Raw genomic sequence first — 18,500 nt, forward strand, 5'->3', positions numbered from 1 at the left:
GGAGCAGAAGGAGAGGGAGAAAGAGAAACTCAAGCAGATTCGACTCAGGGCTCAATCCCATGACAGTGAGATCATGACCTGAGCAGAAATCAGGAGTTGGATGCTTAACGAACTGAGTCACCCCTGTTAGATTTCTTTTTTGTTTTTGTTTTTTTTTAAGATTTTATTTTTTTTTATTTATTTGACAGAGAACAAGAGAGAGGGAGAGTACAAACAGGGGTAGGGGCAGAGGGAGAGGGAGAAGCAGGCTCCCTGCTGAGCAGGGAGCCTGATGCGGAACTGGATCCCAGGATCCCGTGATCATGACCTGAGCTGAACGCAGTCGTTTAACCAACAGAGCCACCCAGGCACGCTCTTTTTCTTTTTTTAATATCAGCTTTATTGAGGTGTAAGTGACTGAATTGTAAGATATTTAAAGTGTATATCATGGTGATTTACATAGGTACTCTTTGTGAAAGGACTGCCCCGTCCCCCACCACCCATCTTGTTGATGAACACATCATTAGCTCACATATTTATCCTTTTCTTCTTGGTGAGAAGACTTATCTACTCTCTTAGCAAATTTTAATTATACAGTACAGTGTTACCAATATAGTCACCATGTTCTACATTAGATCCTTGGAACTTCTTCATCTTACAGATAAAAATTTATATACTTTTACGAAGCTCTCCCTATTTCCGCTACCCTCAAGCCCTTGGCAACCGATGGTTAGATTTCTTATTTAAGCAAAAATCCTTTTTTTTTTCCAAGTGTAAGGTATAGTTCCCAAAGTTCAGATCAGTTTTCCAACCGCTTCCTTTGTATCTCCCCCGCACCTTGAATCCAACATATCCCAAATGAAACCCACTATCTTCGCTCCAACACCCTTGACCTCTATGTTTTCTGTCTCAGCTCAGGTAATCATCTCTATCCAGCCGTCCAGACTAGAAACTTCAGTCATCCTAGCCTACTCTCTCTTGCCCCCTCCCATATTCAGTCTCTGAGTCCTGTCACATTGCCACCGCAACACTGGAATCTGTCGCTCACTCCTCCATCTCACTTCCATAGTCTGGGTTTATGTTCTCATAATTCCCTTCACCCACCCTAGAGTACTAAAACGCCTTTATACATCCATAAGCCTGCTTCTAATATGACACTGTCATATTCCTAAAAAGGAATTTACTTAAAAATTCCAATGGTTCCAAATTTGCTAGATTTCCTTACCTCTCCCAACCCTCCCTCTGCTTCTACAAACTTAAAACACTGTAGTTCAACTTCATGGAGGTTTTCAAAATACATCCTGGATTTTTTTTTTTAAGATTTATTTATTTGACAAAGAGAGAGAGAGAGAAAGAAGAGAGTGTGCACAAGAGTGGTAGGGAGGGTCTGAGGAAGAGGGATAAACAGACTCCCTGTAGAGCAGTGAGCCCAAGACCCAGGGATCATGACCTGAGCTGAAAGCAGACACAACCAACTGAGCCATCCAGGCGCCCCATTCTGGATTTTTTTTTTTTAAACACTTGCAAGAATTTGCACATAATATCTCTTGTGACAGATGCTTTTACCTCCAACCTTCTCTTGATTCACTGTCCAGATCAAATATGACCTCCTTAATGAAGAATTGTCCAACTCCACTGAGAAATATCAGCCTCTTCTAAGCTCCCCTAGTATTTTGCTGAGGCCTTAATTGTAATGGTATATTTTCTGCTCACGTTTGCCTCCTAAAACAGACTGTGGACACTTGAAGACGAAGATGTTTATTCAACTTCCTAGTGCTGACCTGATACTGTAACTGGTGTGTAACAGTTACCCAATAAATGAGAAATAAGTAAAACTCAATATAGTTTTATCTTCAGAGTGCGAATGACTAACTGCCTTCCTGAGGACCAAATGGAATAATGTCTGTGAAGTGCTTCATTAATGTAGACGAGATCAATGATGCAGTGATCCCACTTCCCTCCCTAATTCTCAGGCTATGTGGTGGCTCGGTGACACCTGGGGAGCATCTGGAGTTCACCATCACTACTCCTTGTGGTCCCCCAGCAGAACCTGCACAGGATTCAGCAGACTACAGAGGATTAGGATGGTGGCTAGGACTTTTGGATTAAGAAGACCCAAATTTGAGCCCCATTTCACTACAGTCCAATTCTATGATCTTGAAGAAGCCATGTGAGCTCCTTGGGTCTCAGGTTCTCATTCTCTCAAATGATGACAGTAAACTTAGATCATCTTTCCATTCCCTATAAAATCTAGAATGCTATTAGCTCCCCACTAAAAAAACTAAGACTTCCCTAGTAAATGCCCTCATATTTCAATGACATTGTCACCTTTTAAATTCCTATAGAGGTGAGACCAATTCAAGAGCTATGGTCTTGAATTGGTGACGGGTCTCTGAACGTAAATACTGTTGGCATGCACAGTGCAGTACAATTTGAGAGGTGCTGGGAGAATTCTCAGCCCCCAAATTTCTCCTTCCATTAGAGATTACTTTTTAAGTCCATGTATTTATTTTGTCTAAACTCTGCTTGCATGCCTCTTGAAAGGGTAATATTCTTCTCCAGTCTCAACTCCTTTCTTGCAGCTACACACTCAATCACATCGCTTTCAGATTCCAGAAAGAACTTGCTTCCACACTTTCACCTCCTTCCTAAAATCTCTGTATCTATCAGCGTCTTCCTTGCGTACTCCTATTATATCCAAGTGTATCACTACACTTAATTCAAACCTCCCCTGATGCTTCTGCTCATTCTGGATGCTCTGTCATTCATTCTCTCTGTACTACTCTATTTCAGGGATAGAACAGGACTCAGCTAAGAGTGGCTGAGGAGTTGAAATAAGAACAATAGTACTGTGTCCTGCCTCACCAAGGAAGAAGGAAATTTCCAGAAGGAAGGGTAATCAATGTTGTCAGATTCAGAAAAGTGGGGAAGAAAAAGAAGATGAGAACAGTCAAGGCTTCTAGATTCAGAAAGTAACTGGAGGCTGACGAACATCCTTCTTATTATCAAATCAAAAGATCTTGGCTGTGGATGGTGGAGAAGATGGGGAGGGGTTAATAAAATCTCCAAAGGGCCCTGTATCAATTTTTAGGATGCAGACTATAAAAACCGGGTCCTCTGCAAACCCCTTTGGACATTCTGATTTACCTCCTGCCTCAACTCCTCTGTGTGGAGAGATGGTAAGGAATCATTGAACCAACACACCCGACTTTTAGATACAATAACAAGAGTGACCTTCTACTTCCTTTCTGCTTCAGTTTATTTGTATGCATTATTATTCGCCCATTTATAACAAAAAATTGAGGCTTAGAAGGACTAAAAATACTTTTCAAATTATACAACACCCTAATGCAGGACTCCTGAAAAGATTTCTGCTGAAAATACCCCCAGGGTTTTGTCTTTCTTCCCCTCCTTAAAGGGCCAAACCACCAGCCTTTTCCCCAAGGCACCCCAAATAACCCACTGACCTGGCAGGTAGCTGAGGAAGAAATAGAAGACTCAATCGTGGTCCCTTGGGTCGTTTCTCAAGGGGGAAAAAAACTGTCTGGATCTGTAATAGTTTCAGTTCTTCTCCAGATGAGAGTTTCCCAGAGTACCCTGAAGCTAGCTAGTCATTGCACCACCAAGAAGTCCCTGAATTCCAGCCATGTGGCTGGCTGGTCACAGATGGGCTAAGTTCTAATGGATGGGCAGAAACTTTTTATTGGCCCAGTGAATGATTAACAATGGAAATAAAGCACTGGTATTTACCTAATCCCCTTCCTGGGCACTAACCCTGCTTCCTGATAACATGTTGCAATCGTTTTTTCTCTTCTCTGCCAACCGTTTCCCCTAAGTGGAATGGTAGTATGAATTTGATGCCAGAATTCTTTTTTTCTTTTCCTAAATTCAAAACAGACCTGTACGACGCAATCCACGTAGCCTAGAAAACTTGGATACTGTAGGGTTGAGACTAGGCCCACCTTGACGCACTTTCTAGGATGTTAGGTCCAGCAGGCCTTCCTGGAGCTCCCTGACTGGTGACTTTTCCCTGTGCTGGTCTTCATTCCACCCCAAGACAGTACAGTGGTGGGGAATTTAACAAGTTTATTGACTTCCTGCTATGGGCCCAGTTGCCTGGAACATAATCCATACTCGATACATGTTAACTGATGGGACACAGCTATTAAAGGGCAGTTTTTCCTGAAAATTTCACTTTTTCTGTCATAAACACCAAAAGTCTCATAAAGGTCTCAGAAAAGAGTGGTGTTGAAACACCACAGAGGCTTTGACAGAGAATCGGGATTTCATTTCCTCTGAATGAAAAGTGGAAAAATGAGTAGATGAAAATGAGAAGGCTATAAGAGGTAAAGAAAACATGAGCCAAATCAAAAGGTGAGACTGATTTGCCAATTTGACAAGAATGAATGTAGAGGAGGATTCTGAATTGTGCCAAGTCTTAAGAGCTAAGTTGAAGGAAACACCACCTTTAAAGTTTTGTCTTCAAAATACCATTTCTCCATCTATTGGAGGGCTTTTCTTTACTTTCCATAGTGACTGTTGCAAATTTTTCTCTCTAGGTCACTGAAAGGGCTTCTTCTCAGCAAGTGACCTTGCCTCCTACTCCCACTAAACAATCATTCTACAGCAGCTTCTATCCACCTCACATTTTCTCTCTTAGCCACTCTTTTTTTTAAAGATTTTATTTGTTTGAGAGAGAGAGAGAGATAGAGAGAGAGCACGTGCATGAGTGGGAGGAGGGGCAGTGGGAGAAGAAGTAGACACCCCGCTGAGCAGGACCCTGGGATCATGACCTGAGCCCAAGGCAGACCCTTAACTTGTAACCATCCTTGAGAAGAACATACTGCTTAAAATATAACCCATGAGAAATTATACTGGTCACCAGGCATGCTTAAATAGAGCCTTAAGAAAAACATGTACTAACAACAGGTCTCTGGGGGAGAGGATGATATGTGTCCTTAAAGCTGAGCAGCTGGGAATGCCTGGCCCGCTCAGGGTGGAACGCTGCCTGCTTCATTTCTCTGTCAACTCCCCTTCTCCAGAGATCACCAGCAGTTAATCAAACCATCCCTTTGAATGGGCTTGTTCAACTCTAAGTTACGTCCTATGTGACCAGACATATTTGGCCTTTCTTCTCACGTATCTACAAGACTCATGGTCAATGTGTAACCTAGTTCGGCTTCTTTGTTGGTTGTTATCTACTTTCCAATAAATATGAGACTAAGGAGTTGTTTGGGCGACAGTCTTCTCTACTGTTGACCTCTGCTCCCTCTGTCTTACAGCAGACTTGTTGGTGCCTCATTCTTCTCTCCTGCACCCTCAGGAAGTGGCAGTAACTGATTGAACCACCGGGGCACCCCTCTTCTAGTCGCTCTTGCCTTCAGAAGAGATCTGTTTGTTTTCTTATTTTCAATGCATCTTTCATCCTGAAGTGTTCCCCAAACCTTGCCAAAACCTCAAATTCCACTTCTGTTCTAAGATGTTTAACTTCTTAGGTTTCCTGCCTACTGTTTCTCATTAAACCCTCCCAGCCGCTCCTATCATGGCCTTCCAGTCTGGCTTCTTCCTCCCTTAGGGACACACCTCTTTCAGGCCAGGTCTTATCTCCAAATCCAAGATTTCTTGAACTCATCACGTGATTTCTCGGCAGCCCCAAACACTGCCGATGATCTCCTTTCTGAAACCCCTCTCCTTTGGCTTCCATTACCCCGAACTTCTCTGATTCCTCTCTTTCATGAAATGCTCTTTCTTAGTTGTTCTTATCTCTTCTTATTCTTTCTCATCCATTCCTATAGATAGGTCCCAGATTCCTCTTTTCAAAAATTTTTCTCTTCATTATCCTTAAAATTATCATAACCACTCTCATGGCCTTAACTATTCCTTATAAGAAAACCGCTCCATAACCACCTCATTATCTCTGATTACTCTCCGAAATGCAGACTTAATGTTTTTTGTTGCCCATCAGACATCCTACAAGTACATTACATGCCACACATCCAAAGGGGAACTTCTCGTTTTCTGCGCAGAAGCTTCACCTTCTGACCCCTACAATAATCCAGGCTGCCAGGAATGGAATTTCAAACTCACCTTTAAACCCTTCCTCTCCCTCATCCTCCAATGTTCAATGAGTTGATAAATTGTTTTTATTTTATTTTCCCAAGTCTCTTGTGTCTGATATTCTTTTTCTCTGTTTCTGCTGCCATCATCCAATTCCAGTCATCATTGTCTCCTACATGGACTACTGCAATAGCTCTTATATGGTTTCTTTTTCTCTATTCTTCCCTACTTCTACCCATACTACACACTGTTGTGAGCAAAATCTGTGTTCTGTCATTTTCACTTCTTTTCTTGATCTCCACTCACTGTTTACCAAATAAAGTTTAAATTCTCTAATATGCCCTTTAAAAGGCTCCACCAACTGGCTTTAATGTATCTGTCTACATTTCTCTCTCGTCACTTCCCATGCTTTATCCGGTCAAACCAGGCCATCTGCCATTCCCTAAGCAGGCTTCATCTTTCCTGCCTCTCTGCACAACACGTTTTTTAAAACTTACTATTAAAAACTCAATTTAAAACATTAAAGGACTTGGAGAAATTGGGTGGCTCAGTTGGTTAAGCATCTGCCTTCCATTCAAGTCATGATCCCAGGGCCCTGGGATCGAGCCCCACATCAGGTTCCCTGCTCAGCAGAGGAGTCGACTTCTCCCTCTCCTCTGCCCCTGCTCATATGCTCTCTTTCTCTCTCTCTCAAATAAATAAGTAAAATCTTAAAAAAAAATTTAAAGAACTTTAAGAGAATAAACACCTGGAGTTTCACCATCTTAAGATGCCTGTTTTCCTCTGTGCCTGTTACTGCCTCGTCCTCCTCTACAAGAAGAAAGGTTTTACAGAAATGCGATCATAAGTTCTTATTATTCTGTATTCTACTTGTACTTAGGATTATATTTTTAGGATTTTCTGTTGATAATTACAATAAGAGGTTGCATTACATTTGATGGGCCATAATTTACTAAAAACATTCCTAAGATTGGACATTTCAAATGTTCACAAGGTCTCCCCAGTATGGACAATATATACAATAGTAGAATGAATAGCTTCAAATTAGAAATCATTTTGCTCAAGTTAGATGAAGCTGAGGAGTGGATTTACTTAGTTCAAAAGCTTATGGCTCTTTATGATGCTCTTACTACATTTCTCAAATCTTTCCACTTGCAACAAACATCTTCTTTAAACTTTGTCTCTCAATCCTACTCATTTTTAAAAGCCCAAGAACTGTGACTTTTTTTAATGATTTTCCTGCCTCCTCCTCTTCCAGACAGATGGTCTCCTTCTTGAAGCTGAACTCCCCAGCTCACTGTTCTGTGAAAGTTATTTCGTTCTAACTGCTCTGAATTAATGATGTACGTATACCTGTCCTGTGTCTATTAATAGAATGTGGGTTACTTGAGAGTTTCTTATTCCTATTTCTATTCTCCTTCATAATTTCATCTAGGGACATTCCATTATTTCAAGCTCTCTTTTGTATTTTGTTTGTATTTCATCCAGATTTCCTATGTCTTTTGGTAGGGGTCAGAGTGAGACACAGAAGTTTGTCATATCGTCTCAGTATGACATCATGATAGGAAAACCTATCCTACCTCAGGATTCTGGCTTCTTCTGCCCTCTAAAAAGAAAATATATTCACTTATATTTTACCATCTCAAATTTACCAGGCAGGAATAGGTTTCATCCAGAGGTGGTAAGCAATATTACTGAGGAAGATTTAGAAATTTGGGTTTCATAAACAAGATATAGGGGAAACTCAAAGAGAGTTTAAGTCCTAATTCTATTTTTGTCTCAACAGGTCATTTCAAGGATGTAACTGTTGTGAACCTATTTTCTCAAAATGAGAGGTTAATTTTTGCTTCATAGGTCTTGGTTAATTTGAGGATGTTTTGCCTCACCATTGATCTCTCATTAAAATATGAGGCATATCCTTAGCTGAGCTCTGAGCTTCCCATTCTCCTTACAGACAGGAAATTAGACCCTCCACTCCCCATTGATGTGCTAATTCTGGTCTTAAACAGACAATGGCCACACTTGGTGTTTCCACATTCTGAGAAACACACACACACACACACACACACACACACACACACACACACACACGGTGGTTTATGCAACTACAGCTGATTTCTGTGAAGTTGAGTTTCAGTCTAATGAGAGAAAACTCCAAAACTAGTTTTAGAACCAAGAGAAAATTTATTCCTAGGTGCATTTCTATTACCCAGATTACCCAGTCTGCTCAGTTACAACGTCAGGACAACATTTTTGCCTCTAACTCAGCTTTCTTTTTTTCCAGAGAGTATTTCAGTTCCTCCATTGTTAAGTCATTTTCCTTCAGTGTTTGCACAAAGTTCTCTATGGCTTTGCAAAGTTCTTTATTTTCCTGAAAGGCAAACTGAAGAAAAGAAAAAAAAATTAAGTTATAACCTAAGAACTAAGATCCAGCTGTATCGTCTGAAGCTAATGAGTAGTGCTTAGGTCCCTGACTGGGGGCTGAGAACCTGGCCAGCTTAAATACAAATCTGGGTCTTCAACATGATAAATCCTTTAAATCTTCTGGCTTTTATATACTTATTATTATCTCAGCAATAAATATAAACGAAAAGAGGGATCTCAATGAAAATGACCTGATCCATGGTTTTTGGAATCTAGAAGAATTTCAGAGACTTTTCACAGCAATATGTGTAAGTCTAAGACACGAGCTTAGAAAGCTTGCTCTATAAAGTCTACAAGTCCTTAACTTCTACCAACAAGCCCTCATGAGGTGTTGGTGATGATGGTGGTGAATGAGAACTCAGGTATGTAAAAACTCAGGTATGTAAAAAAAAGAACTCAGGTATGTGAGTTAACAGTTTATGAGCCCCCTTGTAACAACCCTTCAGATATCGACTGAGCATGCACCAGGAGTGATGCCAGGCCCTGGAGATACCACTGTGAAGACAGACAACAGCCTACTACTTACAAGTGCCTTCTCAAACGCAGTCCGTGGAATTGGCTTGGGAGCTTCCTGGATCAATTCACAGATGGGAAGTGCACTGCTCCACTCCCCATCAACGCACTGTTGGTTCCGCGTGCCCACTAAGTGGTACCTGAACAGAAGTCAGAATGGCAACAATAGGGATGCCTGGGTGGCTCAGTGGGTTAAGGCCTCTGCCTTCGGCTCAGGTCATGATTCCAGGGTCCTGGGATCGATTCCTACATCCCTACATCAGGCTCTCTGCTTGGCAGAGAGTCTGCTTCCCCCCTCTCTCTGCCTGTCTCTCTGCCTACTTGTGATCTCTGTCTGTCAAATAAATAAATAAAATTAAAAAAAAAAAAGAATGACAATAACACTTTCTAAACTGGGCAACCAACGCTGGTTCTGTATAGTTGTATTTCAGTATTTCCTACTGTGATAGAATCCACTTCCTTGAGCCTTAATGCATGCTAAGTGATTTCAGTATTACCAAACAGTAATCAACTAAAACCATTCTCCTTGGGGGTAGAGAGGATCCAAGTGACAATGCAACCTATAAAACATGGAGAAGTGAGAAATTCTAAATATGTGTGTTTACACAGTTGTTGGGTGGGGAGGGAGAGGGAGGAAGCACGTCATCATTCAATAATTTAAAAAAGCATCTGCCCTCGACCCTCTAAAGAGGAGTGGAAAGCTAGAGATAACCCTCAAATAAATCTTACAAAGGAGCTACAGCTTTTAATCAGAAAAACACGAGAGTTGACTGCAAAGTCCACTAGAAGTATATAACGAGACTGAAATGCTAATGTGGAGACATGACCCTGAGGTAGGAAGACTGAATGAAGCCAAGGAAAGAGTAGATCTGTAAGGTGGGTGATTAGGTAGTCTAAATTAAGGTTCGACTTCAATTAGGATGTATTAAATCATCCTCCTTCTTTTACTTTCTTTCTTTTTTTTTTTTTTTAAGGAATATATATACTCAAATATATATATATACAAATCTGTTGGGGGGCAGGCTGGAATAATAAATCATTCTCTTTCTGCAGTTCCATATAGTCTATATTTCTTTGAGCTTTTATTCCAAGGTTCTTTAGAAAACCATACATTTTAAATATCTTCTCTAGGATAAATAAGGGGATCAGTCTATCTTCTAGAGCTTGGGGAGAGCTGGTAGTGAGCTAAAGCAGCTCTGAAAATCAGAATGAGCTCAGATTGCTGAGGCAGCAGGACATAGGGGCATTAGGTGAGATGGACTGGGTCATTCCCCAAAACAATGCTATGGGTCAATGCGCAAGTTCTTGCATTTGAACGGCTGCTGCAGATACTTACTTGTCTTCACAGTGATAAGTAATGGTAGATCCTGAGTTGAAATCTCTTCCTTCAAAATAGCCATGAGCTGGATTCCCAGGAGGGCCACAGTCTCCTGAGAAACAAGAGTACAAGAGTGACAGTTATGAGCTGTACTCAATTAACAGCACCCTCTAAGTATAACCATCCATGTGGGATCTGGGGACACTTTCTCCGTTCATTTCCTTCTGGTCAAATCGTATTTATCCATGGGAAAGATCCCCTCCCCTTGCTTATCCTCTGAGTCATTAACAGTTTGAGAGAGCTTTCTGATTGGCATGAGCTTGAGGAAAGGAAGTTTACGTTGCAGAGATTGTCAGGGGACAAGAATCAAAAAATTAAACCAGAGGTAGACGTAGGAGAAGTAACTCCCTGAGACAGGAGATAAATGGTCTGAGTTCAAAAGGACCCTAGCATTCTCGTGGGACAGAATTATGCAATATGAGAGCTTTAGAAACAGGGAGAATACAGTGGGGAGCAAACAAGAGGAGTCTATAAAGAGAGATGGACAAAGTAGTAGATGTTGTGAATTTCAGTTCTGGCTCTTCCACTAACCATTATTTCATCCTTCTTGGCTTTCTTCTAAGTTATAAGATGAGCAGCTTAAATAATATTATCTCCAAAGTCCCTTTGAGCTCTGACATTGAGTCTAAACACAGGGATCAGGAGTAAAGGGTAAGTTAAGAATGATTATGTAGGTGAATACTTATGGAAACATAAATACCTTCAAAACAAATAGTTGAGCAAAACCAGCAAGCATAAAAGAACATGTATTAGGGGGCACCTGGGTGGCTCAGTGGGTTAAGCCTCTGCCTTCAGCTCAGGTCATGACCCAGAGTCCTGGGATTGAGCCCCGCATCAATGCTGAGCAGGGAGCCTGCTCCCCCCCATCTCTCTCTGCCTGCCTCTCTGCCTACTTGTGATCTCTTTCTCTCTGTCAAATAAATAAATAAAATCATACTAATAAATGTAATTATAACAGCAGCATATAATACTATTTTTGTAAAACACACTCATGCATAATCATATATGAACAGAAAAAAACCCTGAAGATTACATATCAAAGTATTCTGTTATTTCTGAGTAGTAGGTTTGTAGATAATTAAATGTTTTCTTTGTATTTTTCTACAACACAAATGTTTTCTTCAAGCAGTTAATAACTTTTAAAGAACCCAGATGTCCATTGACAGATGAATGGATAATGAAGATGTGATATATATATATATATACAACAGAATATTACACAGCCATCTAAAAAAATGAAATCTTGCCATTTGCAACTACAGGGATGGAACTAGAGGGTATTACGCTAAGTGAAATAAGTCAATCAGAGAAAGACAATTTTCATATGATCTCACTGATATGTAGAATTTAAGAAACAAAATAGGATCATAAGGGAAGAGAGAAAAAATAGAACAAGACAAAACCAGAGAGGGAGACAAACCATAAGAGACTCTTAATCATAGGAAACAAATTGAGGGTTCCTGGATGGGAGGGCGTTGGGGGGGAGGGGGTAAATGGGGTAAATGGGTGATGGACACTGGGGAGGATATGTGTTGTAATGAGCACTGGGTATTATATAAAACTGACGAATCACAGACCTGTACCCCTGAAACAATACATATATGTTAATTAATTGAATTAAACAAAAAGATCAAAAACTGAGTTCAAAAGCTGTATAGAGGAAAGGAAAAAGAATTTTAATGAATTGATTAAGGATCTCCAGTTTATACAGCTTTTCTGGTGACTTTTAAGCATACAGTTTTGAACTGAAGGAGATGATATAGATCTTTCTTCTAAACAGAAAAAAATCTGCTTTAATCAGGAACCTCAGGAGCATCCCCTAAAATTGAGCAATGAACTGAGGCAAAAAGACAGAGATTCTACATTTCTGAGCAAGGATAGGAAGTATTGAATTTAAAGAGTAAAACAGAAAAGGCTGGTGGAAATAAATACTTTAAACTTGTTCAAGCTAATGTTGATGGTATGTGCATGTAATTTAACTGTGTGTCCTATATATGCATGTTTTAATTAACTACAAACTCCCTAAAAGAGGCTAACTATAGTTCATGTTTTTAAACTGTCTATCTACTATATCCTTCACAAAAATTAACTCAAAATGGATCATAGGCTTGAATGTAAAATACAAAACTATGAAACACCTAGAAGGTAATGTAGGAGAAAACCTAGACAACCTTGGGTATAGGGAGGGACAACTTTTTAGATACAGCTGTAAAGTCACCATCCATGAAACAGTTAATCAACTGGAATTCATTAAAATTAAACTTCTCTGCTAGGAAGGACATATGAAGAGAATGAGATGACCAGCCATAGGCTGGGAGAAAATATTTGCAGAAGACAAATCTTATAAAGGACTGTTATCCAAAGTATACAAAGAACTCTTAAAACTCAACAAGAAGAAAACCATCTGATTAAAAAACGGGCCAAAGACCTTAACAGACACCTCACCAAAGACGATACATACAGATGGAAAATGAGTGTACAGCATCAAGAAATGTAAATTAAAACAACGATGAGACACCACTACACGCTATGGGAATGGCTGAAATCTGGAACACTGATGACACCAAATGCCGATGAGGATGTGGAGCAACAAGACTCCTCCTCCATTGCTGGTGGGAAAGCACGATGACATAACCACTCTGGAAGGCAGTATGACGGTTTCTCACAAAGCTAAATATCTTAAGATCCAACAACTGCACTCTTTGGAATTTATCCAAAGGTGTTGAAAACTTATGCCCCCACAAAAACTGGCACCTGATACGTATAGCAGCTTTATCCATAATTGCCAAACTTTGGAAGCAGCCAAGATGTCCTTCAGAACTCACCAGGTGACAGATATTAAGGAGGGCACATGGGGTGATGAGCACTGGGTTTCATACACAACTAATGAACCGTTGAACATTACATCAAAAACTAATGATGTACCAAATGCTGGCTAATTGAACATTATTATAATTAAAAAGGTCAGTGGTTGAGAGGTAGGGAAGGTAGAGAGATGAATAAATGGAACACAGAGGATTTTTAGGGCAGCAAAAACACTCTGTATGATATTATAATGGTAGCTATATGCCATTAGGCATACGTCCAGACCCACTGAATGTACAACACCAAGAGTGAATACTTAGGTAACTATGGATTTGGCGAATGGTGTTGATAATGTGCATGTGTGGGGGTGGGGAGTATATGGAAAATCTCTGTGCCTTTCCTTCACTTTTATTATAAAACTAGAAGTGCTCTAAAAAGTTAAGTCTTTCACTAAATAAATCTTTAATGTTAGATATGTACCTTTCCAAATAAACTTAATTTTTTGTTTTATATTTTTAAATTTAAAATTCTGCTCAGAGTTACATTGTAATTCCAGTCCATCCATCCAGGGTCATGGCATATCTTTTCTTTTATTTAAGTATTATTTTATGTCCTTCAGTAAATTTTCATATAGGTCTCATGAGTGAAATTATTTTACATTTCAGTATTCATCTCATAATTATTAGAAAGTAATACTATTGATTTTTCAATATTATTTAGTGTCCAAGAATAACATTTTTAGTAGAATTTCTTGCATCCTCTAAGTATATTTGACAAATAAATATATCCTGTGACCCACCAATCATTCTAGGAATCCAGACTAAAGAAATAATAGCATAGGCACAAAAATATATGTATGTGTATACATTTATATAACATTTACTGCAGAATTATAATAGCAAAAATACAGAAATAGAATAAATGTTCATCAACACAGAGATGTGGAATAAATTATGGCACATCCACATTATTATTTAAAAGCAGGAGATAGAAAAAAAATAAAAGCAGGAGATAGAGCCACATATACTGATCTGAACTAGATTTCCATGTGTAATGTTACACCAAAAATAAGCAATTAAAAATACATAAATTCCCATTTTTTGTATGTATATACATGTGTCGATATGTGTGTATGCTTTTATTTAAAATGTCTGCATAAACGTAAAAGTCATGAAGCAAACAACACACACATCCAACTAAGTCTCTCTGAGAGTCGTGAATTACTGTTAGAAGGAGGTAATTTCTTTCCACTCTTATTTTGTGTAATTTGGCAGTGGATAAGTTACTGTCCTTGCCCCCTGTTTTTGTGTATTCTTCAAATAAGAACTTTAAGTCATTATCATGAATTTTTTTTTTAAATGTCAGATGCCCCAAACTATCCCATGTTGGACTTAGTAGGACAGGAATCCTAATTTAAAGGTGTGGGGGGGGGAGGGTTTATTGTTTGACGTTGTTTGTTTCACTGGACCACATCATTCAAGGTGAGGCTTGGCTCTGTGAGCCCTACTTGTTTCTTGGCTGCTTCCTAGCTCCCAAAGCTTTCCAGACATGGAAAATGAGGTTATCTGCTCGGTGTCTTTGGATTTACACTTATTTCTCTCCTACTTACTGCTTTTGCAGACAGGCAAGGGAGGCATCCAGGTGTGGTTGTCCAGGCACTGACTCCAATTGCTGCCCTTAAGAATGTAGTCCTCATTGCACTTAAAAGTGATTTTGTCATTCACGTTGACAGGACCCAGGGAACTGGGTTCGCCATTCACCAGCACAGGGTCAGGACAGTGGCCCACTGAAGAAGAAAAGGGGAAGTGATCTGAAAGGACACCTGCAAAAGCAAGAATTTCTCAGGCTTTGCTGAGAAATCAGAACTAAAGCAGAGCTTTTTAATAGGGACTGCAAACTGCACTAGTACATAGGACCAAACCCTACCGACACTGGATGTGAAAAGAGCCAGTTGGCCTGAGAGTGGCAAGAAAAGTCTTGGTCATGCACAAGGGTGAGAGCTGGCACTTGAACTTATGAGAAGTAATTAAGCATAGAACTGGAAATGATCAATAGTGTGTTTATCCTCCTGTCAAGCCCTGCTGAAAACTCTTCACTCTATGTTTGAGGCAAGGGTTCCCTTCCTTCCATCCAGCCAAAGGTACACATCACTCGTCATGTTTTACTTTGTTTCATTTTGCTTTTCTCAGGTTAAAAAAACAAAAACAAAAACAAACAAACAAAAAACCCAGGAGAAAATGCAGAGAGAGATGACTTTGGTCATATAAATAAAGGACAAACATATTGGTCTGGAGAACAAACCGAGCTAGTCCTAAAAATAGTAGTAATTACAAGGATATTAACTAGTGATTCTCTGTCTCTACAGACACCACAAATGAGTGTTGTGAAGTTGAGCAAGTCACTTGGACCTCAGTTACCACATTTGTACGTTGAGAACATAAATTTTTCCCAGTTCAAAAGTTATATAATGGATAAAATACATATTTACTTCAAAATATTATTTACTTCAAAATAATAATAATGCAAAGCAGAACTGTAGAAGACAGAAGATTAGTTATATGTGGGTAATTGTGGAAGATAAGTGGTAAGTATGTATGAGTTGATTTTAATCTTCTCTCTTTTGTATATGTTTAGATTTTTTTATAACATAAAAATTTTAAAGGAGTATAGTATTAAACAAATTGTAGCCCAAAAAAGGTAGTTTTAATACATGGAAGAAATTCTTTTCTTCCTGCAGGGTTGATTGTGTCTATTAATTCAATCAATTAATCAATTAATGGAATCAGTACTGAGCAAGAGCCGATCCTGTAACTTCTAAGAGAAGTTCCACCCAAGTGCTTTAAAAATGAATTCATAGAAATTGAGGATTTTCTCTTTCTTTTTTTTTTTTAAGGATTTTATTTACTTATTTGACACAGTGAGAGAGAGAGAGAGAAAGAGAGAGCGCACAAGCACAAGCAGGGGGAGTTGCAGAGGGAGTTGCAGAGGGAGAGGGACTGAGCAAAGAGCCGATGCAGGGCTCGATACCAGCACCCTGGGATCACGACCTGAGCGGAAGGCAGAGGCTTTAACACACTGCGCCCCCCAAGTGCCCCGAGAATTCTTTTCTTATACAGTTTGAACATGGCCAACAGGAAGTAGGATGTGAAAGAATCCAGTAGGATGACAAGATATACAAAGAAACAGGAAAATCAAACTTACGGTGACATGTGGGAACAGGAGCATTCCACTCCACAGAGGCATTGCAAAATAAGTTTTTCTCTCCTACCAGGTGGTAGCCCTTGATACAAAGGCAGGTCCCCAGAATTTGTCCTTCTACCTCCTTTATAACAATTATGCCATTTTCCACTGAGGGAAGTTCTGGACAGCTCTCTGTTGGAAGGAAAAAGATTCACCTGACATGTCATGTGCCATGAGGAAGGCTTGTTAGACCACCATCCAAGTGTCTTTTTGCTGGATTATGGATACTCTTCCATGTCTATGTCCATCCACTTCCCTCCCCTCCCAATAATTCCCAAAGTTTTGTTTTCAAAAGGGTAACTGGATTCACTCAAATTCAGCCATAAGTGAGGCGCCTGGGTGGCTCAGTTAGTTAAGCGACTGTCATAATCTGGGATTATGTCAGGTCATAATCCCAGGATCCTGGGATGGATCCCCACATCAGGCTCTCCTCTCAGTGGTGAGTCTATTTCCCCCTCTCCCTCTGTGATCTCTCTTGCTTTCACTCTCTCTCAAATTAATAAATAAAATCTTTAAATTAAAACTCAGCCATAAATAAATAAAATCTTTTAAATAAAAAAAATTTCAACCATAAGTTATCTACCTCGAAAGAAACAATCCCCTTTCCAAAGAATATTCCTGGAGTGTATAACAGATAAGACCTCTCAATATTTTGAAACTGGTACTTTTTGCTCCCAGAACAGAAAAGGAAAGTTAACTGTTAACCACCCATGTCATAAAGCAGAATCATCATTAAATATTTACCAAGCCCTTGTGGCACCTGGGTAGCTCAGCCGATTAAGCCCCTGCCTTCAGCTCAGGTCATGATCCCAGGGTCCTGGGATTGAGCCCCGCATCAGGCTCCCTGCTCAGTGGGGAGCCTGCTTTTCCCTCTTCCTCTGCTGTGCCCCCCCACTCTCTCTCCTACTCCTTGTCAAATAAATAAATTTTGTTTAAAAAAAATATTTTACTAAGCCCCTCTGAGTACATTGCATTAGGCCAAGCAATTTGAGATTTTCCAATAAAGGAAATACATTTCATTGATTAAATTTTCATTAAAACCTTAGACCTGATATCAAGTGCCTTATAAACCAGACTTAAGCATACGCACCATCTGAGGCAGAAATCAGCCACACAACCACAAGATAGCACACAAACCAAAAAAACATCTTGTGATCAGTTGCTTGGCCCAGGCTGGAATGAACACAAACCAGACAACACCTGGTTTGGATCAAAGCAGATCTTCTCACACAGCTTAGGATACCAACCACCTCCCTCTTAGAGAAGAGGTTGTCCTGATTTCTCTCCCTTGGAAGAATTTAAAAAAAAAAAAATGCTACAGCAGGAAATCTGAACAGCTATGAGGAAATTAGAGCTGGGAGGGATTCTGCAAAAACATGAAGCGGGGGAGAGGCTGACAAGCTGCCAGTTTTAAAACTCGGTTTTAGAAACTGCCAGGGTTCCGTTATGCAAATCTAGTTGACCAGTTCCTGTGAACTGCATGCTTATCCTGCTACCACAGACTTGGACCAGAGGATTTAGCCATGACCCTCAGTTCTGTCAATATTTGCTAGTGTTTATAGTCCAGCTTCTGCAACGCCCTCCAGCTTTGCAGGCGGGGGCGGGTGGACCGATCTGTAGTGCTTTCCCAACTGAAACCCAGCTCTGAGGGCCATCTCCCCTTCATTTGTCACATACCAGGTGTCCAGGCAGCACCAAACTCTGAAAACTGGAAAGCTCAAGGAAGTGAACTAACCTCACCTTATCTCTGACCTCCCAGATCTACAGCTTCCCAGCAATTAGCTGATCCTGATTATGTCCAAACCTGAGAAAAAACTCCAAAGTCCTGTAGCAACATCGTGTCCACATCTGCCAGGCCTGCGCCCAGGTTCCCATTCTGTGGGTCTTTGGGGGCCGGGGTTTAGCCTGAGTCCAGAGTCAACCAAATGAACTAAGAGGGAGTTGAGGGAAAAGCTTTAGTCTCAGGAATTAAAACGTGTGAAATTGCTTTGGGGCTCCCACCTTCTTCTTCCTGACTATTATAGCAATTAGCTGGTTGTCCCTGCTCCAATGATAAAATTGGGGGTAAAGTTCCTCCAAAATTTTAGGTTTTAATAAAATAATA

At 40.1% G+C, this 18,500-nt stretch overlaps 2 protein-coding genes across 2 annotated transcripts in view; both read right to left on the reverse strand.

Annotated features, from left to right (window-relative positions):
- Positions 1 to 3,486, reverse strand: part of LOC111151046 (complement component 4 binding protein alpha) — a 63,643-nt gene extending 60,157 nt beyond the window's left edge. Inside the window, exon 1 of the mRNA XM_022508768.1 lies at positions 3,447 to 3,486. The gene's annotated coding sequence lies outside the window, so the exon portion shown is untranslated. The remainder of the gene's footprint in view (positions 1 to 3,446) is intronic.
- A 4,714-nt stretch (positions 3,487 to 8,200) lies between these two features.
- On the reverse strand, positions 8,201 to 17,783 carry LOC111151098 (complement component 4 binding protein beta). The gene is made up of 6 exons (XM_022508870.1): positions 17,487 to 17,783; positions 16,358 to 16,528; positions 14,766 to 14,942; positions 10,310 to 10,403; positions 8,987 to 9,113; positions 8,201 to 8,419 (listed from the first exon to the last, which is right to left on the reverse strand). Exons 1-6 carry the CDS (start codon positions 17,542 to 17,544, stop codon positions 8,276 to 8,278), a joined length of 771 nt encoding a protein of 256 aa, XP_022364578.1. The 5' UTR covers positions 17,545 to 17,783; the 3' UTR covers positions 8,201 to 8,275.
- Positions 17,784 to 18,500: the final 717 nt, after the last annotated feature.

The sequence above is a fragment of the Enhydra lutris genome, unplaced genomic scaffold (genome assembly GCF_002288905.1).
Source record: "Enhydra lutris kenyoni isolate GAN:26980312 unplaced genomic scaffold, ASM228890v2 scaffoldscaffold25, whole genome shotgun sequence".
NCBI classification, from domain to species: domain Eukaryota; kingdom Metazoa; phylum Chordata; class Mammalia; order Carnivora; family Mustelidae; genus Enhydra; species Enhydra lutris.